The sequence below is a fragment of the Apis cerana genome, linkage group LG2 (assembly GCF_029169275.1).
Source record: "Apis cerana isolate GH-2021 linkage group LG2, AcerK_1.0, whole genome shotgun sequence".
NCBI lineage: Eukaryota > Metazoa > Arthropoda > Insecta > Hymenoptera > Apidae > Apis > Apis cerana.
Window position 1 is genome coordinate 15223504 of NC_083853.1, and position 26280 is coordinate 15249783.

The following is a 26280-nucleotide window of genomic DNA, read 5'->3' on the forward strand; positions in this document are numbered from 1 at the left end:
TAGAGTCGAGCCAGGAGAGAGTAATTTATATATTCTTGTATGTATATATATATATACGTAGCGAGGAGAAACGAAAGGGAAAACAAGCGTATATTCGAAAGCAAGTTGTTTTCGACGTCGAGAATTTTTAACTTTAATAATAAAGATTAAATTTTTAGATCTAGGTTATGAAATAATCTATTCGAAAGTGGGAAAAAGTAAACGGAACTCTTTTAACTCTTCTATTCGAATCGAATAAAGACGAATTTCTGAAATAGAATGTCTCGTTTTCTATATAACAAGAAATCTAATAATAAGAATAAGGAGAAGGGACGATAACGATATATCAAAAAGTCAACGATTCTATAAATTTTCTATTCGTCGAATTCAGCCTGGTATCGGGAAACCGTTCGATTCATTTGTAAATCTGCGCATTTGCGAAGAAAAGTTTCGTAACGTGCCGTGGCTGGAGGCACGGTTCGACGATAATGTCCTATCGCCGACTCCGCTTTTCCGAGAAAGTGACCAACCGGAAATTAAAATAACCTTGGATACGTTGTAACCAGCATCTATTGTAAATTTGAATATAATGGAAAACTTGAATTTATCCGATATCTCGCTCGTAATTTACGCGAGAAACTATTTCGACTTTTACTTAGTTCGAAACATTCGCAACAAATGGAATATAAATGGCGCGAAACAAATTTCTCGTACCTATATACTTGATATTAAAATATCAAGATGAAAATACGCGGGGTAGGAAAATGCTCGTGTAAAAAAAAAAAGGAAAAAATATTCGACCGCGTTCGAACGCGACAAAATGATCGATAATCTCACAAAATTTCTGTTCAGAGGGATACCGCAAAGGTGGCGCTAATGTATTAGGTCGACTTAATTAAATCGACTCGATTGATCGACGAATATATTTCAAACGCGGCTATGTTCACGGTGAAGCTCGCCTTGTACATTTCGCGTATAAACGAACGACGGGAACAAACGTCGGTAATGTGCCTATGGAACGAGTGTATTTTTCAAACGTCAGGGTTTAGATTAGGGAAAGAGAGAAATTAAACGAGGATGTTGGTTAGGTCGTACAGGTTAGCGAAAAATGTGTGGAAGACGAGAACGAAGTGCGAAAAATGTTAAGAAATTATCGAGTTAGGTTAGGTTAACGAATATAGAGAGAATATAAATTCGTTCGATCGTTACGAGTAATAAATCGATTAATTTTTCAAGGATAGATATATTTAAAAACTCGTTGTGTTCTTATCTTCGTTAAAAGTTAATCTTGCGTGCATCGATTCAAGTAATCGACGAAACGAAGATCGCCGCAATTAGAGCGATAGAATCGATAATGCGTTTGTAACGAACGTTGAATTTTCAGCACGGTTACGTCGGATTATTATCGATTGTAAACAATCCTTGGCATTAAACTATATCGAGATTTATAACAGATTATATATATACAGATATATATAATATCCCTTCTCCCATCCGCTGCATACAACGTTATAATCGTTTATTATTTGTCCAACGATAATTTATTTATCTCTGATTATTACAGCGTACAACAAAATTGAAGTTTGCCAAAGGTAAATTGTCTAAATACCACCTGTGCGCACACATAACGACAGTTCAAATTGAGATTTTATTGAAGTTAATCCACGCATACGAGCTTTCTCGTTCAAGTAACGATCATCGACAGATAGTTTATTCTTTATCCATCCTTCTCCGGTATAAACGGCTAATTTCACTAAAATATCTGAAACAAAAATTCTATTATCAGTTATTAGTTTAGAGTAATTGGAACTCGAATTTTCATTTTTTTTCAAACGATATTTTAATCAATTACGATGTTTTATAAAATGTTGGAAAAAAAGAAAAAAAAACGGACGGAACAACGGGAAGATAATTTGAATGGAATAACACGCATAACAACGTTTCGAAGAAAATTTTCGGAAAACGGATTATTCGATGAGCAACGTAATAGGAAGATATATCATCTATCGTGAGCGATATATCTATCGCCGAGCGATATGCTAGTCAACATTATGCGGCATCGATATTCTGATTACCAATTAATCCCACGATGCATCATTCGATGATTTCAAGGAACTAGGGAACTATCTACAATGCCATAAGTCTCCGATCATTTGACGCGTTTTAGGATAGTTTATCCGAAAATTTTTCGATCGAATTATTATTATTATTATCATCGAGATCAAATAATCGTAATTTTATTTTGATCAACAAAGATGCGTGCGGTTTCGACGATCGATCCCGGGGCAACAAGAAGAGCAGCGACTCGCTCGAATTTCCCCGATTTCCTCGCTCGCAACAACGAAACGAATTATTTTCACGCGGATGAAATAACGTTAATTGGGCAACTTGTAAAAAAGGTTGAAGTAAAATTAGCAGGGCCGACGAAATTAGAGCGGCAACTTTGTTCTCTTTCGGATATCTCATTAAAATTGTTTAGTGCTTGCCAACTCGGCCCAACGATATTACGGCTAGCTCGTTAGCCGCTAGAATGGATAGCTACGTCGATGTACAATGACATTATACCCCGGAGAACCGCAACCCTGTTAAATAAAGCTCGCTTATGTTTTGACAAGCTCAAGTGCACGAAATGAATAATCCGCGAGAAATTAAAACGAGCAAAGTTTCGAGCCGACGAGAAAAAAAAAAGTTGCGTATTCCCTAAAGAGGCCGTCGAGCGGAAAGCTAAAATTAATATTAATATACCTGCTTTCAATTAAGATTATTCTTTTCGCTTGGAAATCCCGTAAATTACCGAATTCCGGTAATTCCAGTGTGGAGAAAATAATTCTCCTTTTCTTTTTTCTTTTTCTTTTATATATATATATATATTTATTATACTCTGGAAACGAACAAACTTGGTCGAGAACAAAGTTGGCCATGGAAAGAAAGAAAAAAAAAAGAAAAAAACACCACCGATCCTTCCCTTTTTTTTTATCAAAAGTTGTAACTCATCGAAAGAAAGTTGATGAAAGTAAAACACGACTTGCCGTCGTTATGAAAACAGTGCATAGCATTAGCATACCATCGTACATACCTGGTGCGCGCGGCGTATCCCATATAGTGATATAGCGGCGTCAAATATCGGTCGGCCGACGAGATTGATGGAATTTTTCGACTTTCCTTTCTTACTTTCCGCCCTTCTTCACCGAGCGGGAATCGTATTCGATTCGGGATTAAAATTTTATCCCAGCCGAGGATCGCATTTTATCCTCCTCCTCCACCTCCACCTCCATCTCCCCTCCTTCCACCTCCACAATCTCCTACTCCACCACCTGCTTCACCTTCATCACCTCTACTTCTTCCTCTCCCACTTCATCCATCTTCACAACCTCCTACTCCACCACCTCCACCTCCTCTTCTTCCTCTACCTCCATCTCTCCATCTCTTCCACCTCCACAACCTTCTACCATCTCCACCTACTTCACCTCCTTCGCCTCCACCTCCTTCACCTCCTTCATCTCCAATTCTCTCCCCCTTCATCTCTACCTCTTTCTCTCCCACTTCATCCACCTCCACCTCCTCCTCTTCCTTTACCTCCATCTCTCCATTTTTTCCACCTCCACAACCTCCTACTCCACCACCTCCTTCATCTCCACTTCCTTCACCTCCAATTCTCTCCTCCTCCATTTCTACCTCTTTCTCTCCCACTTCATCCACCTCCACCTCCTCCTCTTCCTTTACCTCCATCTCTCCATTTTTTCCACCTCCACAACCTCCTACTCCACCACCTCCACCTGCTTCACCTTCTTCACCTCCAATTCTCTCCTCCTCCATTTCTACCTCTTCCTCTCCCATTTCATCCACTTCCATAACTCTCTACTCCACCACCTCCACCTCCTCCTCCTCCTTCACCTCCAATTCTCTGTCCCTCCATCTCTACCTCTTTTTCTCTCACTTCATCCATCTCCATAACCTCCTACTCCACCACCTCCATCTTCTCCTTCTCTATCTCCTGACTTCCTCTTTCTCTTTCACCTCCACTTCTCCCCCACCTCCATCCCTTTTCCTCTCCTCCTTTACCTCCATTCCTTTTCCCTCCTCCTTCACTCTTCTTCTCCTCTACACATACACATACACACGCGCACGCACGCTCGGTTTTTTATTTTTCCGCCGGCAAGGAATGAAAAGTATTAAGGGGACCGGCGTTGTTGTTTCTCGTAAGTAGGATTCGCGTGTCTGCAAAAATTTCTTGGCCGTAGCGTAGCGTGGGATGGAGTATGGGGGCGTCGTTTAAAAGGATAAAGCGAGAACCCGGCGTGAACCGGAATCGTGAAACATGTTTCTAAAGGGAACTGCACGCAATTTTCCAAGAGTAGACGTTCTTATGTTAATGAGTTGAAAGAAAAGACGAACCGAGAGAACCGAGCGGAGCATCTCTCGTATAAACGTGCGTCGCTTAGAAGAAGAAGAAGAAAGAGAGAGAGAGAGAGAGAGAGAGAGAGAGAGAGAGAGAGAGGAGAAAGAAAAGAAAATAGAAAAAGAGAGAGAAAGAGAGAGAGAGAGAAAGGAGGTGGGTAGTCGAGTTGAAGCGATTATACACGCGCGCACGGTGTAACGACTTAAACGAACTCCAAGCAGACCGTTTAATTCATCAAATTAATCCCCCAATTACACGAGAAATTGCGTTAGCTTAAAAAGTTTCCGAGGAAAGTGGCGAGGTCCCTCCCCCCTTTGCTTAAAAGAATTTCATTTAAAAACCGATAACTCGATTGTGCCCGAACTTTGATCGCGTATTAAAAAAAAAAAGAAAAAAGAGAGAAGGGGAGAACAACGAAAAACGGATTTCGCTTATTACGGATATCGTTTATTCTATTGCTTCGAGTTCTCGGACACCGTCCTTAAAAAATTACCTGCGTCGCAACCCGGGCTCTTTCAGAGGACGTGCCGCCGCTCTGCTGCCGCCCCGTTCACCAACTACAAGTCCGGAATGTAAATTTTAATTAAACACGTCTTTTAATATAGAGAAGCGTCAGAGATATTTCAGTAAAAGTAATTTAATTAATAGAGGGGCGGGAGGAGGTGGTAAATCGTCTGAGCACAGGAAAATTATATAGCGTGAAAAAGAATGAAACCATTTTTAAAGCGATGAACGTTTCTCCGGATTATGCGGATGAAAAACTTATCGTCCGCGATTATCCGCGATGCATCCTCGATATTTCGATTAGAATCGAGATAAGTTTTTGGCGTGGAACGAGGAAAGATTTTCAGTTATTGCGTTACGATTCAAATCGACGAATTGGTCGGGAATAAAAATTTTAAATCGAAAAGAGAAAGTTATTCGTTATCTTTTCTCTTACTTCGAGATTAGATTATATAAAAATTTTCAATCTCGATTTCAATCCCGTTCAATCGATCGGGCGAAACGTTCAGCATGATCGATTCGATGACAGATTTTCCTTCCGTTGTTTGTTCAAGATGGCAACCGATCGACAAACCTGGAAATTATAAAAGAAAATTTGAAAACCGAACGCGTAACGGAATTCAGAATTATATCGATAAATTAGTTAAAATATAATGTTAACGGATAAAGCGATAAACGAATGCATTTGTCCCCGATGCCTTCATTCGTCGTGTCCTCTCCCCAACGCGGAGCCACCGTACGATGAAATCACGCAAGAAATAAGCAATAATTTTATATCCGTCAAGGTGCCGAAATGCAAAAGAAAAATCGAGAAGGAAGAACGGGAAGACGAAGAAAAATTGAGTTTTGACTTTAATTGCGCCGATGCCGAAGGTAAAATGCGTAATAAAATCCCTTTCCCCCTTTTTTCAAACGAAGAAAAATAAATTGCGTACACATCCAACTACGCAGGTGAAAAATGCAAAACTGGTTGCACCAAAGTTCACGTGATACCGAACGAGTACGCCCCACCGAAAAAGCCCGAGGAAGAGATGCTCTCGTTGAAGTCTATAAGACACATTATGCCCAACGACAGACTGGACAGCACTGTCGAAATTGAATTCAAAGCGGCGCGAAATTATAATCCGTTGCCAGAACCCGGGCCACCGCCGCCCATAATTGTACCAAGACAGCGAATTAAGAAGAAGAAGGGAAAGAGTAAAAACAAGTAAGATTCGAGAGAAATTGGCAATTATGGCCAATGCGCAGATGTTTCCACGTTTCAACGATAATATTTGTGACTGAACGGAGAAAGAAAGAAAGAGAGGAAAGATAGGTAAGGAAGAGTTCTGTTTGATCAATTAAGTTGGATCGTTCCACGACGCGACGCTACGCGAAACAAAATATTTGACGATTATTCGCGGTCTGGTTTTCAGCGAGCGAAATAGCGAAGAAATACGTTGGGCAGAAAATCGGCCCTCTTTAGGGATTTACGAGTGACACGGAACTAAAACGTTCGCCACTTTGTCGTAAACGCGAGGGCAGAGCAGAGAAAGAGAGAACGAATAATGGAACGATAAATCACCGGCATTATATTCTTGCGCATCTTGGGGAGGGGGAGAGGAACGATAAATCATATCGCGCACCGAAGGCATACGGACGCGTCGGTATTAAACGTTTTCGTTTCGCCATTGTCTTCTCTCCCGGTAACAGGCGTCTTTTTAAATCCTGCCTTACCTCCTCCGATTCCATTTCAACGAATCGCAAGCGTTAGTTTCTCGACTCTAAGCTCTGGACGACGTTCGCAGTTACAAGTTGAGAGCGAACGATGGAAAAAAAGGAAAAGAGGTGGAAAAGCTTGCAAATCTCGCGCACCCGTTCAATTTCTTTCGCCGACAACCGATTAATAACCAAGGATAAATTTCACGATGCCGAACCCTCGTGATGCTCTCCCGAGTTCATTTACGATCCAAGTGTTCTTACGGGTGGAGGATATATTATCGTTTCCATGGGAACGAATATTTCCGTGGAACAACAACGAGGGATAAAAAGGGACGGAAATTGATCGATCGTATACGTAGATCGAAAGATCGCGTAGATTTCCTTTTTCGCAGGTTTCGAAATATGGGAATAGCGCGAAAAGTGTGCAACGTTGCTGTGACGCGTTCGGCGAGTGCGAGCTCGGGAGGAGGGGGGAGGGGGAATACAATGGCGCGTTTGCGTGTGTTTGCGTGTTGTTGCACGAATTTCCAACGTATTTCCAAAGAGATCCGTGGAACGCGTATACGCACAATTGACGGAAGTAAAATTTTATCACGGCACGTATCGAATGTACAGTGTGCGCCGCGTGAATAAAATACACTCTTTCCAAAACCCGTACCGGGGGTTGCATCAACGAGGATCGGAATAAAAATATTTGCATGCTCCTCGACGAGCTCCTCGTTTCGTTTAATGAAAATGTTCCAAAACTCGTAATTTATTCTCTATCGAGAGAGAGAGAAAGAGAGAGAGAGAGAGAGAGGGAGGAAGGAGAACAAAAAAAACACGTCAATACGAGATCGCGACGATTAGATTTCTTTCCTCGTCTGTCTTTCCGTGTCTATCGATCCACGCGATAACTAATTATCCCGTCTAACGAGACCTCTACTCAACCGTCGCGTCAACCGGGAAGCTCATCATCAAGGAAGGGTGGGAGAGGGGGGGAGGGGGTTACGCTTCGCTCAAGAATCCTCAATTTATATCAGCAATACCTTCCACCATGTTGAGATATTTCCATTTCGCTATCGGATCTCAGCTTTTAGAAAATTTAATTTTTCCGCCACGATTTTTACTTGCTTGCTCGTCAAAAAATATCGTGAAATAAAATTTTAAAAGACTCGACGAATCCGGGATGAGAAAGAAGAGAGAAAGAAAAAGGAAAAAAGAAACGTTTCGAGGAAAGATCGAAAATGGAGCACACACGATCAACCTTGAAAGGCAAAATTAGCACCATTCATCGAGAGAGGAAAGGAAAAAAAAAAGAAAAGGAAGAAAACCACGATCCTCCTTCTCCTTGGAATCTGTTCCCCTTTATAAATATTTATTACGCGGAACGAGAAGCTCCGGCAGAAACCACGCAACGAATTCGATCGTGAAAGCATTTGCTTGTACTTTAAACGATTTTCTCCGGTACACTGTATAATTCAATAAAATTTGAATCTATCGCCGGCAAAGCTAGACATTGTTCTCGTTGATATTCCGTTCGATTCGATCTCCTCGCGTAATCGCGTGAGAGATTCGAGTCTATTTTCTTCAAAGCAAACGCTCTACACGCACCGTTCCCTCAAATTTAATCGATACAATGGAAAAAATACGAAAAAGTTGGTAGAAAGAGAGAGAGAGAGAGAGAGAGAGAGAGAGAGAGAGAGAGAGAGAGAGAGAGAGAGAGAGAGAGAGAGAGAGAGAGAGAGAGAGAGAGAGAGAGAGAGAGAGAGAGAGAGAGAGAGAGAGAGAGAGAGAGAGAGAGAGAGAGAGAGAGAGAGAGAGAGAGAGAGAGAGAGAGAGAGAGAGAGAGAGAGAGAGAGAGAGAGAGAGAGAGAGAGAGAGAGAGAGAGAGAGAGAGAGAGAGAGAGAGAGAGAGAGAGAATGAGAGAGAATGAGAGGGAGAGAGAGAGAGAGAGAGAGAGAGAGAGAGGTTGAATAGCGGAGAATAGCGAGAAACGAAAGGAAAGCCACGATCCGTTGTATTCGTGGGTTCACGCTATAACCAACTTTATCCGGACACGAGATTTCTCGCGGAAAATACACCTCCCACTGATTCTGCAGCGTGCCAGGAATACGTTGAACCAGAGCTCAATTGACGTTTGACCAGCCCGTAGGCGATGCGAAAATATACCGTAAATACGGATCGACCCTTACCCTCTCGATCCCAGCCCTCTGCTTCCGCTATTTTATTTCTTTCGCTTTTTTTCCCCTCCCGTGGACATCGAGTTTCCTACGTGCTTCGAAAGAACGTTACCGCATTGCGTGATCCGACCACCCGTGATCCCCGTTAAGGGAAACTCCGGCTAAACTCTTAATAATTATCGACCATGTTCGACACGCTTATTTATTTTTCGTCTTCAAAAAATTCTTCGTATATTTCCACGAGAAAATTTCTATTTTACTCACGGTTGTTTCATTCGTGGTATAATATTATCGCATTTAGTTGGTGGAATCAGCATCGCTAATTTTTCCAAATTATATACGCAACGATTTAAACGGATTAAACGCACGTTCGACGAGTCACGCAGGTGAGCACCAATTGCGTTCATTATTAACGTAATCAGGTGCACCTGAGGCGCGCATGAACACGTTGTAATGCGACCAGTTTACACTACATTGGCGAAAGATATCGATATCGTTGGCAACGCGAACGCCAACACAACGATTCTCTCCATTCCCGAATTACTCTCCATTTCGAACGAAACGGTGAATGAATCCGCAAACTGGTCTGCAAACGATAAAGCCAGGATCGTATCGAGTCGAGGAAAAGATTGAATTTCATGCAACGAGGAATAATTTTCTGAACTTCTGAAAAATAATGGGGCTGAGTGAAAGGATTTCTTGTTTCACCGGGACAAAGCATCGTGCTCAACTTTTAGCTCGAAAATTTAGAGATTCGATACTTCCTACTTTCGCCTCTTATTTCTTCGTCTTTTCGACGGAGAGGAAAAGAGATGGAACGAAAGGAAGCAAAAGTTCTAAGCTATGAGGCTACATTTACATTTGCCGACACTTAAGTCCGAGCCGTGCACCGATGTTATGCAAATCTTAATTCGCTTCACTGGAAAACTCGTAAAATTACCGAGTTTCTTCGCACTAAAGTCTCGAATAACTTGCACGCCTATGTGTACTTTGATTCTATGTGTATTCGGTCTATGTGTATTAGTAGCTTTGCCGAAAAATAATTCAATATCAAATAACAATTATCGTTAGGGGATCAAGTTTTCAAAATATTGCATTATTAAAAAAAATTAGGAGACGAAAAAGATATAAATAATAAATATGAGTGAAACTAGAATGAAAGTGACATCTTGTAGATTTTTATATCACGTTTATTCTGAAATATCAACCTCGAATAAATCAGATTTGTATAACAGAGAAATAGAAGCGACATCTCAGGGGATTTGTCACATGTTCTGAAATACCGACTTCAAGAAATGCTTTTTACGCCATCTACCATGCTATGATCTAAATAATACACAAAATTAAATTATTTAAAAGAAAAAATAAAAATATATACTTTTAGTTCGTAATTTTAAAAATTGATATACAATGATATAATTATATATTGTGTATTAAATAATAATTTCTCGAAATCCGAAAAATCGATAAATCAGAATTGAACAGTATTCTCTATTCGTCTCAAATTTATCTTTGACTTTTCAAATTTTATCTCCTGAAATAGAAGGTTGTCACGCGAAAATGTACCTATTGAATCAGAGAAAACTACATAGAAGTATATTATCTATTCAGCCTTATATTTAAAAAATAGTGAAACAGGCACATAATAATTTTTTGATTCTCACACAATATCCAAATCAAAAAAAATCTACATTAGAAAAAAGTCCTTGGCACGTGAGCTTCACATATTAGCCGCACATTCTAACCTTACATTTTCTTAATTTCGACTAAAGATAACTGCTGACTTGCATTGAATCGCGATAAAAATTTGTATCTTAATTATCAATATTCATGATCAAAAGAAAAAAATATTTTATCTTTAAAAAAATGAAATTATTAAGATAAGCGATTTTGGTAATTTATAATCGAAACGACAATTCCGAGCCTATTTATACATACATATTGTGAACAATATATCTTGCATTATATACTATTATATACTAAAATATCGTCAATTATTGAAAAAGTTGATAAATTTATCAATTAGGTTTATCATGTCATCATTTTTTTCTCATTTAAGCATATGTAAATGAGATCTTGACAATGAATATAGAAGAAATGAAATTTCTAAGCTAAAATTCCTGAGAAAAATAAAAATTTTATTTTTGGTTTCTTGAAAATCAAGCAATTATATTATTTAAAATATCAGTATAAAAAAAGATAAAATAAAAAAAATGATCTATAGAAGAAACGTTTTCAATCTTAAGCGTAAAAGAATAATATGAGAAAAAAAATACATAAATAATATGAGAAAAGAAATATATAATATAAATATGTAAGAAGTAAAATTGATCAGAATTTGATCTATTTTTATCTCTGTATGAATAAAAAAAACAAAAAAAAACTTATAGTAATTATTATACATATTTTGAAAATAATTTTTTTAAAATAAATTAAATTTTACCATATTTCCATAAATGTATATAACTTGTTACATTTTCAAAATCATGTTAAACATTAATTAAATAAAAATGAAAACTGTAAAACAATAATATAAAATTAAAATAATATTAAAATAAAACAATAACTAATAAATTCAAATCTGACTTCAAATGTTTATAATACAAACTATCGGTAGCTGTAACTGTCAAATGCATGAGCAATGAGTAATGATAAAAAAAAATAAAAAAGAATTCAATTTTGATATAATAATATTTGATAAATGATTAAACACATACATATTAATTAAACAAAAGTATTAATAATCTATTATTCTCACAAATTATATCACAATATCAAATTCTTTAATTATATATTTCCATCGATGTAACACATACTCTTCCCATAATTCTTGACAATAGACTGATGTCATGCACATTGATTCGTTTAACGTTGGGCCTTAGCCGTTTTCTGATTGGTTGAAATGGTATGATTTCTTGATTCACATGCGAAAACTGAAGTATAATATAATAATATATTTTAATTATAAATTTTTACAAAATTTTATTATATTTGAAATCTTACAAAAATATGCTGATTATGAAAATATAAAAAGCATAATATAAGAAAAAAGTCAATATAACATATATAAATTAAAAAATACTGAAATATGATCAAAGAATTTAAAATAAATATTAAACTAAAAAAAGATATATGAAAAATAAATAAAAAGATATATATAAAAATAATTATATGAAATAAAATGCAATAAATCTTTAAATAAATCTTTTATATTAATCACAATTTGTTGATCTCACATATAAATTATTTTAAAAAAATCATCATTTACAAAATAAAAAATTAAAAATTAAATTTGATTGTGATTAAATTAGAAAAAACTATAACATAATACAGAAATTTAAATATCGATATAAAAAAGGCTGAAGTATAAGAGAAAAATTTAAATAATTAAATAAATATTTATAATAATAATAATTAAATATTTAAATAACATACAATATATAATATGATGGATAATAGAATCTTTTATATTAATTGCATAATTAATTGTTCATATATCATACATAGATTCTATCCATATATCGAATACAATAAATAGATTAAAAAATTTAAGCAATTTAAAGCTAATTATACTTTAAATTATCTATTATTGTCAAGATTTCTGAATTATTATAGATGAAACAAAAATTCAGATCAAAAGAGAAAATAGTAGAATAGAAATAAGATAAAAAATGACTATATGTGCATCATCTGTTGATCAAAAATATTTTATTAAAAAAGATCTTCAATTCATACTTTATTTTATCCTATCTTTGAAGAAATATCTGTAACCAAGAGATGGCGCAAATTGTTAATTCATATTCTTCTACTATTTCCTTCCTTTATCTAAAGGATATCTATTTAAAGTTTTGTTTCACATATATCAAGATGGCGCTGATTTTCTAATTTTCATTCCGTCTCTGTTTCATTCGCAATATTTGCTTTCTTTATCTTATACTTGTTCTGGAAAATTTATTATACTTCTCTATTCAAGAAACAACTTCGATTTTATTGTTTTTTTTTGCCTATCCTATTAATTAAAAACTTTCAATTACCTTATAAGAAGTTTAAAATCAACACTTTATTGTGCAATATATACTATAAACTAATTTTTAATTCTCCTGATAGAAAAACAATAGTAATAATAAAATAAAAATTATTCAAATTTACATTCAACAATGTATTAACTCATACTTATTTCTTCATATAATAAAAATATATGTATATAAAACAAAATCACAAATTTAAAACTCATTTTTGATTGGTCGAGATGAAGTTTTTCTATTAAATTTTGTATAAACGAAAAGCAATAATTTTTTCTTTTTAAATCATATTTATTAAATTTAATTCTATATTTGAATATCTATTTATAATAGAAATTAAAATTTAATGAATTTTATGAAATTTTTTTATTTTTTTTAATATAATAACTTTTTTATTATTCCTTGATCCACACCCTTAAGATATGTCATTGATTCGTACATTGGCATCACTGATGCTTCTTTCCAGATGGTTTCTCCAGTGAATAACTCGTAATAGTCAAAGTTAAGAAAAGTGGTTTTAAGCCGGTGTATGTTCCTGAAATGAATTTTTAAACTTTGGTAAGATGAAGAACGGAAAGGATTTTATATTATAACAACGTTTATTTTCACATTGATAATATTATTCATTTGTTTGATGTTTACTTGAAAACATATCTCCCATTAAACATCATTAATTTGAAAAATTTGAAACGAAAATCTTATAATACACTTTCTTTTTTAACCGAATCATATCTAAAAAAAATGCATACTATAGAATATATTAAAATTCTATTTAATCATCAGTTATGTCTACCCACATGTTTCTTTGATAATGTTATTGAGTGTGCTTGTTTGTCATACTCGTTCTGTTTTTAAGTTGTAAAGTCATTGTATATTACCTTCAAATTTACGATATTGATTGGCAAATTAAAAATATAAATAACTTAAGGACTGATCGTGGTAAAGTGCATACGATCTTGGCGCAAATTATTATTCACAGAGTATGTATTGCTCGTAATGAACTAATATAGAATTAATCTATCAAAATGATTCTAACTCAACAAAAAATTATTGCGAAAAATTCTAAAAATATAGGAATTTCATTTTTTCTATCTTTTATACATGTAATTTATATTTTGTGATAAATTAATATTAGTTAACCCCTTATTTATTTGCTTCTGTATATGCTTCTTTTATTTATTTAATTGACTATTAGTAATTTATTTCATATTTACTGTGTAATTGATTTAAAAGTAAATTTTTATTTTGTAGACAAAAAGCAATTGCAGCTTTAGTTAAAATAGAAATTACATAATGACAGAGTACAAGCTCGTAGTTGTGGGAGCTGGAGGTGTTGGTAAATCTGCGCTTACAATTCAGTTGATACAAAATCATTTTGTAGATGAATATGATCCCACTATAGAAGATTCTTATAGAAAACAAGTAAGTTGTTATATATAGTTATCATACTGTTATACAATTAATTATTCAATAGTATATTTATATAAAATATTTTATATATAGGTAGTTATAGATGGAGAGACATGTCTTTTAGATATATTAGATACAGCTGGTCAAGAAGAATATAGTGCAATGAGAGATCAATACATGAGAACCGGAGAAGGATTTTTATTAGTATTTGCTGTAAATTCAGCAAAAAGTTTTGAAGTATGTTTTTTTTTATTTATTCAGATTACTTTTTATATTATTTTTTACACATAAAAACTGAAAAAATATCAATATATATATCAATAAATATATTATTATAGGATATTGGAACATATAGGGAACAAATAAAAAGAGTAAAAGATGCAGAAGAAGTACCAATGGTTTTAGTAGGAAATAAATGTGATCTTCAACAATCTTGGGCAGTAAATATGACACAAGCAAGAGAAGTTGCCCGTCAATATGGTGTGCCTTTTGTTGAAACTTCGGCTAAAACGAGAATGGGAGTAGATGATGCTTTTTATACACTGGTAAATAAATATATAAATTTAAAAATATATATATATGTGCTTATATTATATTTTATGAATTAAATAGTAAATTATTATTTCTTATATTCTTATAATTTCAACTTTATATTGATTTTTTTTTATTAGAATATAATTAATAAAATTATAGGTGAGAGAAATACGGAAAGACAAAGAACATAGAGGTAAAGAAAAAAAGAAACGTATGAAGACAGGTAACGCGAACCGTAGGAAACATCGATGCTGTTTGCTTTAAGTCATTGAATCATGTTAATTCCCTCATTCGATACATTAATATGGAAATAGATTGTAAAGAAATATTAGATTATGTTCACTTTACGCACATTTTTTGCAGCTTCCTCTAGAATATTGTAATATTACAAGCACAATTTTTTCTATACATTGGGAGGGAAAAAAGAACAAAATATATAATAGTATTGTATTATATCACATACATTTTTATTCTTGAAGTTAAATTTCATAAAATACATTATTTGTTCAACAGTCTGCCATATAACTCTTAATATTCCATTAGCAAAAAAAAATTTTAACCCTTGATTGCTTAAAATAGTCAGTATCAAAAAAAATGTTTTTAAGTCATTCATATTTTATTATTAAATTTGCAAAAGTATTATTCAATGAAAGAATTCTGTAGTTTTAAGTATTGTGAATGTAAAGAATATATAATTCATCAAATTTAAGATCATATACATTTTTTACATGTTTTATTCAGTCTAGTTCATAATTTTAAATATATATTTAATTCATTGATTAAATATATTTTTAATTTTTATTTCTACATTTTAGAATGCATAATAAAAAATTCCATTTTTCTAAAAAAAATATATATATATAAGATAAATATATATATATATATATATAAGCCATAAAACACAAGAAAATAAACCTGGATAACTCATTTTGTGCTGTGATTAAGTATTCTTAAGCATGCCATGCTAGTTAGATATTATTGTAATTAAGTATGCAATTTTTACATAAAATGCCTATTTATCATTTTAAGAGTATATAGTTTTGTTTGTATTTTTTTTTCTCTTTAATCGCATACTGAAGATTCTTGTAGAAAATAATACAAATTGTTAATTTTTATAACTTTTTTATACATTTATAGTAGAGAAATATTGGTAGGAATGAAGTTACATATTGTGATTATTGTACAATTGTAAGTGTCATTTCTACTAATCATTATTATTTCAATTAAAAATACATAAAGACTATATAATTTAAGGATTATATCAAGCACAATAAAATGAAAGTTTAAATTGATATTAAAATGTCTGTCATCATCTTTATGCAGTAATTAAGAGATACCATATTTTTTTATCGCACTTTTATATCTCCTCATCTTGCCGTTTTTATGTCATTTTCTTAAATCATAATTATATTACGAAAAGTATATAATTTTAAGACATTTTGAATATCAATAATAAACTTTTATTGTAATTATGAACATTTTAATATTTGTTCAGACAATAACATCATCTTATTTAAACGAGACATGAATCTATAATATAAGAATTAATTTTTTCAATAAAATCTATTAATGAAATATTTAAGATTCAATTTATATAATCATGTCTCGAGTCTGACTGAACTTCAACAATCAAGGGTTAAATACTTTATTAAATGATCTAAATAGTACAATTTGCAAATATTCTTATATACATAACATATATGTAAACGCGTAAATTTGTAATATTAGCTTTTTCAGATATTGAATATGTGTATATATAAAATTGCACAGCATAGGTGTTATTATGTAGTTCAAATTCATAATAAAATCTTGTACAAAAAATATTCTTTATATTCATTCTATCTCGAATGATTATTTTTAAACATCAATTTTAAGTCATCTATGCTGTTTGGTTTTATAATATTCAAAGAACAATTGACAAATTGTTGTTTCATTAGTTTCATTTTAAAATATTTCATATATAACGGTACTAAAGTATTGAAGAATTACATTTTTAAATCAAAATTCACTAAATTTGATCATTTTCTATATGATATACTATTATATATCTATGTACTATGTACTAATTTACTATCACAATTTTATGGGCGCGTATTAAAAAACTTAAGCCTGTAAATTCATTATTCAATATTTTTTTATTATTTTATTCAAAATACATCATTTAATAAAAACTTATTATACAAGCATACACAATAAGTACAAATTATAAAGCAATGTTTTTTTTTTCTTTTTTTTTTTTCTTTTTTTTTTTTCTTTTCTTTTATTCAATACATATTCTAAAATATATTCATTCATAATAACCGCATATATCAATAGGTAAGAATGTAAATGTAAAAAAATAATTGAACTGCAATGTTCATGGATTCGTTCACGTTAATGTCAGGAACAGAAAATAAATTTATAACGGTTTGACATGTTTTATCCATTATTTAAAATAGCCTTATTCAAAAATATATACTTCATATATATAATCGTAACATAGTACCACCATTATATACATTAGTCAAATATAAAAAAACACATTTTAATGTGTCAAATGTTATTGTGCGTATACATCTTAGTTTTTTATCTTGATATTTAATATATATTTTTGTTAACAGATTTTCTAAGAATTTTTGTATTAACTGACTAGGACCTTAAATTTAATACAATATTCGTCATTTAATGGCATGATAAAACTATTGCAACGATACAAGTGTAATAATTAATTTATAAAATAATTAAAATTAATAAATCATTTATACGTATAAAAAATGTAATTTTTTAACCTGTTTTAAAAATAAAATTATTACTATTTTTTGGAAAATAAATAAAAATAAAATTGGGAAACTATATGTACAACACAATATTTTTGGTTTAATTTGCATTTATTTTCGAGCACCTAAGTAAATATAAAATTGTTATACGCCTATATGATTCTGTATGTAACTATATCACTGTCATGGTACTGTTTACTATACGTATAAGCTATTTTCTAATTACATACGAAATAGTAAATGTAGGCTTGTGTGTATACAATAATATATATGTATATATATATATATATGTATATACAGACATATATATGTATGAATGTATGCATGTATGTATCTACGTATGTATGTATGTATGTATGTATACATATATATATATGGCACGTCAGTCTGTACGTTTAATTACTTAACCACTTAAAGTAATTATTAAATACTACCGTGTATCTGTTGTCAAATCTTATGAATTGTTTTGTTATGTTTGGCATTAGTCATGGCAAATGGCTTTAGCACTACCGTATCATTTCCATGTATTTTTGTTTATGTTTGCTTAGCATTTCAGTCACGGTTACTAATTGTTTTATTGTTGGCTAAAGAAAAAAAAAACAGAATTATGAATACATATATAATTTATTAATAATGTATATATTAAGAATTGCAAAACATACCTGAGTTTTTGATAAAACTTGAAGTTCTTTTAAATGAGAAACACAAATATGATGCAGTGTTGCTAAATCTCTCGCTGTATCCGAAACATAACTTCTATTTCTCGGATCTGCACCTTCAGATTCTGGTTTTTCGGTTACATTCTATGTAAATTCAAATTATTTTAAATTCAAATTTATATTTAAAATGATGTATATATATATATAAAATTTAAATAATAATACATAATATTAAAATTTGCTTATACTTACAGATAATTGATCCAAAAATACAACCATTCTTTCTTTATTTTTAAGAATAAATGGATTAACTACCTCCATATATGGTTCTTTACCACCAAATTCCACCAAATTAGCCAAATTTTGCAAACATTTTGCAACCATTACTAGTGATCTACAGAATCAATTAATAAAAATTAACAAAAAAGTTATTTCAATGTAAAATTTCTTACGTTTAATATAGACCTACCCTACCTTGCAGCAGCTGGAGGTGGCGGTTCAGCTATTAAATTAAATGACCTAGGATTTAATATGGCAGGGCAAAGTAGACGTAAAAATATAAATCCACTGACTACTCGCGTTCTGACTAGTCTTTCATGTGGCCATTTGGCAACAACTGCTCTTTGTAAACATCCACAAATATATCTCAATGTCCTTGGACATGCATCAGGACTCGTAAAAATGCTTAATGTCACTTCGTCTAAAACCTAAAATATATTTATTAAAGAGTATATGAATCACTCAAAATAATTTAATATTAATCTATATTTATTTTTACTTGTAATAAAAATTCTGCATTGCTGCACGCATCTTCCGGAGAATCCATTTTTGTTGGATTTAATTCACAGCTCTGTTTACTTTCAATTAATTTCACTATGGTATCGCGTAAAGCGGCTTTCAAAAAAGAGGTACAAACTGATTTCATATATAAATCCATTAATGTAGTTGTAAGACTAGCAGCTCTAAAAAGTGTTGGTGTTTCATCTTCCTTATCCACCTAGATAAAATAATTAATTATATTTAATAAAGAAAAAGAACAAAATAACTATTTATTTATAAGTATCAATATAGATCAATATACATACTTCCGCTTGATTTAACGATCTCAGAAGATCTGCTTCTTTTCTTTCATGCCTAAATATAAACATTTCGAATTATAATTTTATTATTTAAAAAAGGAAAAAAAAAAGAATATTTAATATATTATACATTTTTTGTTTATATACCTAAATATTCTAAGTAAACTATTTGCCAATGGTACTCTATCCAAGTGACAAACATCTGCTAATGCTCTAACAACATGCAGTTCTGGATCTAATAATAGTTGTTGCAATGGACTATATTCTTCTGGAGGCATTGCTAAATCGTGCCGATACCTGCAATGTAATAAATGCAGAAAATATGTATAAACATTCATATATTTTAAAAATGCAATATGCAATGTACAAAAAATTCTGTTCTTTAAAAAGAAAAAATCATAAAGAATCTATTTTCACCTTATCCGTAAACGAAGTACACCCCATTCGCCTATTGGAGTAAGGCCTGACAATGGATACCATTCATCCATTTCTTCCCCATTAGTTAAACTCGCCAATTCAACAGTCAATTCTGCCACTTCGGTATCTTTACTACGTTTTCCTTTATTGTATAATGTTAAAGAAAACGACATAACATCTGGTGGCACATCCCTATAGAACAATTTATGATAAATATTATTTAAATATTAATCAATATTTTATTAATATTTTAGACAAAATATATACGTACTCTAAAATGAATTCTTCATCCCAAATTGGATGTAATCCTGTTTTGACTTTTGTGCGAGCAACTTTTACATTGTTTAGAGCCACTATGATGAATGGATTTGGTACTAGTTTATATGGAAGTCTATGAGCATCTAAAATATGCAGATGTAATGAACGTAATTCACGTAGACGAGCAACTTTTGGGGCACGAGTAAGTTGTGATACACATAATGGTTTCAAGGCATTAATCCAGTCTAAAGCATTCTCTGAATTTGGAGCAGCCAAATATGTTATCGTTGCCAAACATGGTAAAGCACGTTCAACTAATTGAAAGCAATGAGGTCTATCGAACACGCTTTCATGAACCTAAAAAAACTATATCTGAGAAATGAATCTCAATAACAATTTAAACATTACAATCCTTACTTGCTGTTTTCAATGTTAGTATAATTACATACATACGACATATATATATTTTAAAGATAAGACAGTCTGAAAACTGATACAATCATATGGAAAAATGAAATATGTTTTATATTTATAAAATTTGCTATACCTGATATAAATAAGCACAGCTTAAATCGATAAGACCTTTAGGTTTGGTCCTTTTTGGATTGTCATACAAATACAAATGAGTGTCAGTTGCATCCACTAAAAGTACAAAATACAATGCTTTCCATTTTTTATTTTTTTCTGATTTTTTTTCTAAATATCCTTGCATTTTAATTCCTTTATTTTTCTTTGCTCCAGATTGTTCCCGACATTCTCTAAGAGTTGCATATATCTTTTCCGCATGTTGCACTTCTCTATTAACTCTTACACTACCATCAGGCTCTGTTACCATTGCTTGAACTAAAGTATGACCCTCAACTATTTGCTCTTTCCGATATCTACGAATATAAATATTTTCGTGATAACATATAAATATAAAAGTTGAATAGAAAAAATATCATACCTATTTATAACAGCATCGAGACATTCAAAAGTTCTTCCACCCATAAGATAACGTACTCCCTTTTTTTCAATTCTAAATCTTTGAATTTGATTATTTATATGAAAGAAAAGTGAATAATCTCCGGGACTATTGTCTGAAGGTCTGACCTATACAATGAAATAAAAAATAAAAAAATTACTATTTTTAATCATTCTAGATTATAAAATAATATTACAACTTACCAAGAAACTACCAGGTCCTGCCTTCACCAACATGTCGACAGCTTCACTTTTAGTAACATTAGGATGAAACCAAGAGAACACAGTATTGGGATCAATGGAATCATCCAGATCCTCCACCAATTCACGAAAAATTAAGCCTTGTTCACCAGTTCTATGTGCAGTAACCCATAACCAACCATCTCCCATATCATTGTGCACAAAAAATATGTCACCCTTTTGAAAACTCAATTCATCTGTATCAGGCATTTTTGTATATGGCAGTATTGCAACTATTCGTTTTTTATCATTCACTGGTTCAGGAGGTGGAGTAGGATGAATAAGTCTTTCCCTCTTTAAAAGATCGGAGCAATGAGTATAATATGCAACAAGATCTGATAAGCTATTGAACTGTCTACCTCCTATAATAAAATATATATTAATTCATCAATTAAAATTATAAATATTCATTAAATTTAAATGTTTAATACCAATATAATAATCTCCACACACAGCTGTAATTCTAAAATGATTAATGCCAGTTCTGCCTAAATAGGATAATACATAACTTCCAGGTTTTCTGTCACTTTCACGTACTAAATAACTGCCCATTTTACTTGCATCCCATAGTCTTTCTTCTGCAGTAAATCTATCTAATCTACCATGGTACCATCTACAAATTATTTACTTATTAAGAATTTTACTTTCATTAAATATCAAATATAATTAAAAATAATATCTTTATTCTATAAATCAAAATTTTATTAATATTAAATCTCACTGATTTTCTGGTGGAGCTGTTAATAATGTTGCATTAGCACTATCAGGTTCTTCTGTATCTTGAATATCATCTGGTATATTTTCAAGAAAAGGATCAAATTCATTTTCTGCATTCATAGATTCATTCTGTCCACCATCTTCACTACCAGTGCTAGGAGAACCTCCTTTGCTATTGTGATCCATCTATAGATAAAATTATATAAAATTTTTAAGCATTTATAACATAACATAATAATAAAAATTTTTTTAATTTAAGTATATATTATATAAATATTTTTATTTTTAAAATGAAATGTCATATTTATATATCAAAGATAACATATACTTTTGTCAACAAAACATAAATATTATGTTTACATATTTGTTTATAACTTCTTTTATATGTACCATTTTTTATTTTTTTGAAAAATATAGAAACTTAACATTATTAAAAACATTATTCATAAATAATACCTTTGTCTAATAAACACTTTTCCATCGAAATATTTAAAAAAATAATAAAGAATTTATAAAAATCTTAAAATCTTTAAAACTTTAAAAGTTAGAATAAGTTTTTAAATATATAATTGTATTTTGTTTCTTTCCAACAAATTTTTAATATTATCATGATATTAGATGAATAAGTAGAATGAATAATATTCGTACATACCTTAGCACTATTCGACACGCTCGGACCTCCACGCACAAATTCTGCCATTTTCTGTTCACACGCACTCCTTCATACACACGACTATGAAAAGGAAACTAAAAATATTAATTGAACGGCATTCGTTTTATTGCAATCCTCCTTACCACGATTATTTACAAAAGTACGCTATTATTGATATAAAATGTATTGACGTTTTACGGCAGCCATTTTACTACTGCACGCGTTGATCGTAGAATACATAGAGGGAGTCAGTCTTATATTTATCATAAACTTTAAATATTCTTAAATACTGACAACATGTTTCTATAATTATTCATTTATCATTTAATTCGAAGATAAATATTTTACGTATCAAATAACGTTTCGTTTAAAAGCCCTCTTATAACTAATAAGCCATTAACATAATGCATTTATATAGATGATTAAGTTCACTAATAATAATTGTTCTAATTTTTAAATATAATATTATCAGTAGATCTTTGATAGTAGATAATATATATTTTTTAATTAAATTATAATGTAAAGTAATCATTCATATAATTATAAAGATAGTTTTATGTTAAACGCTAATTCTTTTGAAAAGTTTTCGTTTCTTGTATATTCACCCTTTGTTATGGCGAAATTTTGTTTTCATTTACGTGAAGTTGTTTCTTGTATGTAAATTGATTATTTATAATAATTCAATATCAAAACTTATCTTTATTAAATCGTAATGGTAAGATGATAAATTTTCGAATTGTATAATTTATATTTTAAATATTTATTTTACGATTGATCATAAACAACTTTTAAATTTTATAACTTTTTATAACCTCTTTATATTCAAAAAGAATGCATTAATTTAAGTAGTTTTTTTTTTAAAATCTCTTTTTTTGGGGGACATAGTCTGCCCTATTTAACTTTCAGAGTCTATTGACGGTAATTTTGTTATTGATATGTACCTGTACTTACATTAGATCTATTGTTCCCAGTTTATTGGACAGTAGATTAGGAAAAGTTGGGTATGTATATTTTGTGATAATTTTATAATTTATATATAATATTAATATTAATATATAATTATAATATAATATTAATAACATTAATATTAATATATTATGTTTAGTTTTCAGGGTACTCTTTGGAAGTGCGCTAGAATTGGCGAAAGAAAAAGTCCATACGTGGCAATGAGTTGCCTTCTTATGGCTTTCAATATTTTGTTTTGGTCATAATATTATAATATCGATTAAAATTAAGATTCAAATAAATATATAATTCTGTATAAGGAAAATGGTATAAATTGTGGATTTAAATGTAAATAAAAAGTAAGTTTCATTCAATTATTATAAATAAATGTACATATTTGCATTTGAATTTTCATCATTTAAATCATTTAAAGAAAATGGAAATTATTTATAAGTAATTTAAAATGGAAAAAAAATAACATCTCTACTAGTTGCATGGTATGTTTTATTTGTCAACATGTTCGTTTCTCCAAAGCTATATAATTATCCAATTTGAGCACATTTTTCATCATATTTTTATAATATATTTTTTTTTTCTATAAACAACAACATTTTTATCATAGTTATTGTAAAGTCGTTATATTGAGCAGTGTTTTACGATATACAATATTTGTTAAATAAATGTATTTAACATGTGTGTTTTCTTGTTTATTTCGCGGATAAATACTATTATATTATTAATAATAATAAGCCACGCATTGAGACTAAAGTTTGTACTCTGTAATAGAAGACATTCATGATAATAACTGTACAAAAAGAAAGCTTCAACGTTCTCGGATTAAAAATGTTATCCGGTAAAAAACATCGAGACTTTCTAATCGCACTATTTCGCACATAGATCATAATTACAGAGTAACGTATGAATTGCGGTTTTGCGAGGAACATTGAAAAATGATAGAAAGCACAACCTATTAGGAACGCTTATTGTCCATTTCTCGAAGGAAAATTATTTTCTTCGTAATATTATCACAAATATGCTAAATATATATTATATAATATATATGATGTATATGGGAATTAAAAAAAAAAAAATGGAGAAAAAAGGAAAAAATGAGAAGGTATTAAATAACGATAAATAATGATAATCAATCGATTACGAGATATATGTATAAAAAATAGTTTAAAGATGAATTCGATGATCGCGTAATAAAATTTAAATAGATAATAGATTCCTCGCAGTAAACCCGATTGATTATACTTATAATTGTGGTCTCGTTTAATCGTTGGCATATGAGGTACGTTATTTGTGCCTACGGATAATTAAAAAAATACATAAAATAATACATAAAAGTAAGATCTAATATCTTTCTAAAATATATATAATACCGTATTATGCGCCCTACGGATATGAATCTTAGATATGACGTGTTTAACATTCGTTAAGATGCCACTTACAATCTCAATTCACTCTGTTATCGTACCGATAAATAAAGATATTATCTCATTACCCCTTACGTACAAATTAGTATGCTAATTATTTGTCTGTGTTCGAGTATAATTGAATAGTTGATTAAACAGCATCAATTCGCGATAAAGCGCGATTCTTGCAGAACTTGGAAATATAATTAATCGTTGATAATAATTATATATATTACGACGTAAAGAGATATTATAAAGGATGTTCATTTTAATTGGATCGCCACTGCCATTGTTGAAATAATTCCGAAGTGTGGAGTAATCAATCGAAAGTATAAGTTTTTCCTCGTATTTGTCGAACGATGATCTCGTGAATGACACTGGTGGCCCACTTGAGATAGACACCCTGCATGTGTAAGGCTTTCGATGCTAAAGTTATAAAAATTACATCGTAACTTCTAATAATTCCACAAATCGTAAATAATAATTTCAACGAGAAATCTTGTATTTCTTTCACTTTGTTCATTGTTAAAAAAATACTCGACAATGTCACATTTTATTATAGTCGAACTAAAGAACACACTTCGCTCACGACTTTATTCTTTTCCCCGTATTCCAAAACGGATAAAAGGGTCATAAAAAATACATTCGTAAGCATTTATCTTTTCAAATTCGCAACATTATTCGCCACGAACTATTATCTTGGCGAAAAATATACATCAGAGAGAGGAGAGAAAGAGAGAGAGAGAGGGGAGAGAAAGATAGGAGGCGGAGGGAAGAAAGGGGATCGATTTGTTCGCTGTATCGTCGCTGGAAATGAAACGAAATACGAACTTTGAAAATCGCGGTTCCTTCTCGACGATTCGCAATCGTTCGATCTCTCGTTCACTCCAATACGCATGAAACGCGAACGAATACCCGTAGTATTTGTATTTCGTTCGTCTAACGTATCGACAGAGTTCTTCTCTCGCCTATCAATCTGATTGGTTGATTTATCGAATGGTAAGGAAGAAGAGGAAGCAGACGACATAAACTCGCATACCGCTATCGTTCTTCGCATTGGCACAATTCCTCTCGTTCGAGATGTCGCGATTCTTGAATAAGTTCTCGTCTTTGACGAAAGGCGCGCGTGGATTTACCGTCGTTGAAGTGATCGTGTGTTTGCTGTAAACAATTCTCACGGTACTTTTTTGCATCGCTGGTGTACTCATTTGATGAAAAATTCGATTTTTAGTAACTTGAGCAAATTTTGATTTTCCTTTGCTCAACTTCCAACTGGCTGAAGTAGTCCGTATGGTTGCTCGTTCGATTTCTGAAAACAGTTTCCCTATATCGTATCGTGTAATGAGAAGAAAGAGCCGAGAAGTGGAGAGGGGATTCTTAGTTCAAAAACGAACGATGGCACGTGAACGTTGTATAAAGTTCGATATCGAAGTTTGTTGGTTATTCGAGTGGATGATTATTCGA

The 26280-nt window shown here is 31.6% G+C and overlaps 5 protein-coding genes across 11 annotated transcripts in view; 2 read left to right on the forward strand and 3 right to left on the reverse strand.

Moving 5' to 3' along the window:
* Positions 1–3333: 3333 nt before the first annotated feature.
* Positions 3334–3831, reverse strand: LOC133665729 (uncharacterized). Its single transcript, XM_062071986.1, has one exon. The coding sequence runs from the start codon at positions 3829–3831 to the stop codon at positions 3334–3336; it is 498 nt and encodes a 165-aa protein (XP_061927970.1).
* Positions 3832–13166: 9335 nt separating this feature from the next.
* On the forward strand, positions 13167–17466 carry LOC108000922 (ras-like protein 1). 2 transcript variants are annotated; one of them, XM_017061626.3, is made up of 5 exons: positions 13167–13326; positions 14020–14190; positions 14272–14415; positions 14517–14723; positions 14872–17466. In XM_017061626.3, the coding sequence occupies exons 2-5, from the start codon at positions 14062–14064 to the stop codon at positions 14974–14976; spliced, it is 585 nt and encodes a 194-aa protein (XP_016917115.1). In that variant the 5' UTR covers positions 13167–13326; positions 14020–14061; the 3' UTR covers positions 14977–17466. The 2 variants fall into 2 exon arrangements, with proteins under 2 accessions (XP_016917115.1, XP_028524031.1); XM_028668230.2 differs by having other exon boundaries at positions 13236–13748.
* Positions 15751–22860, reverse strand: LOC108002911 (ras GTPase-activating protein 1). 3 transcript variants are annotated; one of them, XM_017064898.3, is made up of 16 exons: positions 22597–22854; positions 22454–22534; positions 21806–21987; positions 21516–21697; positions 21049–21446; positions 20828–20973; positions 20429–20762; positions 19895–20238; positions 19624–19815; positions 19354–19503; positions 19213–19261; positions 18906–19124; positions 18602–18834; positions 18380–18521; positions 18131–18271; positions 15751–18052 (listed from the first exon to the last, which is right to left on the reverse strand). In XM_017064898.3, the coding sequence occupies exons 2-16, from the start codon at positions 22499–22501 to the stop codon at positions 17975–17977; spliced, it is 2838 nt and encodes a 945-aa protein (XP_016920387.1). In that variant the 5' UTR covers positions 22502–22534; positions 22597–22854; the 3' UTR covers positions 15751–17974. The 3 variants fall into 3 exon arrangements, with proteins under 3 accessions (XP_016920387.1, XP_016920386.1, XP_016920388.1); XM_017064897.3 differs by having other exon boundaries at positions 22454–22860; XM_017064899.3 differs by lacking the exons at positions 15751–18052; positions 18131–18271 and having other exon boundaries at positions 18409–18521; positions 18597–18834; positions 22454–22860.
* A 147-nt stretch (positions 22861–23007) lies between these two features.
* LOC108002810 (protein kish-A) lies at positions 23008–23800 on the forward strand. The gene is made up of 3 exons (XM_017064693.3): positions 23008–23168; positions 23339–23454; positions 23559–23800. Exons 1-3 carry the CDS (start codon positions 23166–23168, stop codon positions 23662–23664), a joined length of 225 nt encoding a protein of 74 aa, XP_016920182.1. The 5' UTR covers positions 23008–23165; the 3' UTR covers positions 23665–23800.
* An 84-nt stretch (positions 23801–23884) lies between these two features.
* LOC108002806 (lachesin-like) overlaps positions 23885–26280 on the reverse strand; it is a 29569-nt gene continuing 27173 nt past the window's right edge. For all 4 annotated transcript variants that reach the window (XM_062071685.1, XM_028669143.2, XM_017064689.3 and 1 more), the window contains one exon: positions 23885–26125. In XM_062071685.1, coding sequence (XP_061927669.1) covers positions 25806–26125 — 320 coding nt within the window. In that variant the 3' untranslated portion in view covers positions 23885–25805. The remainder of the gene's footprint in view (positions 26126–26280) is intronic.

Bases quoted from the DNA above. Each gene is read 5' to 3' on its own strand.
- LOC133665729 (XM_062071986.1), bottom strand. From the start codon at position 3,831: ATGGAAGTGGATGAAATGGGAGAGGAAGAGGTAGAAATGGAGGAGGAG.
- LOC108000922 (XM_017061626.3), top strand. From the start codon at position 14,062: ATGACAGAGTACAAGCTCGTAGTTGTGGGAGCTGGAGGTGTTGGTAAA. The intron at 14,191-14,271 runs GTAAGTTGTTAT...TTTTATATATAG, and splicing joins AAGATTCTTATAGAAAACAA to GTAGTTATAGATGGAGAGAC. The intron at 14,416-14,516 runs GTATGTTTTTTT...ATATTATTATAG, and splicing joins ATTCAGCAAAAAGTTTTGAA to GATATTGGAACATATAGGGA.
- LOC108002911 (XM_017064897.3), bottom strand. From the start codon at position 22,501: ATGGCAGAATTTGTGCGTGGAGGTCCGAGCGTGTCGAATAGTGCTAAG. The intron at 21,447-21,515 runs GTATTAAACATT...ATTTTATTATAG, and splicing joins GTGTGGAGATTATTATATTG to GAGGTAGACAGTTCAATAGC. The intron at 19,125-19,212 runs GTATGTATATTG...TATTTTATCTAG, and splicing joins GATCGTTAAATCAAGCGGAA to GTGGATAAGGAAGATGAAAC.
- LOC108002810 (XM_017064693.3), top strand. The intron at 23,455-23,558 runs GTATGTATATTT...TATTATGTTTAG, and splicing joins AGTAGATTAGGAAAAGTTGG to TTTTCAGGGTACTCTTTGGA.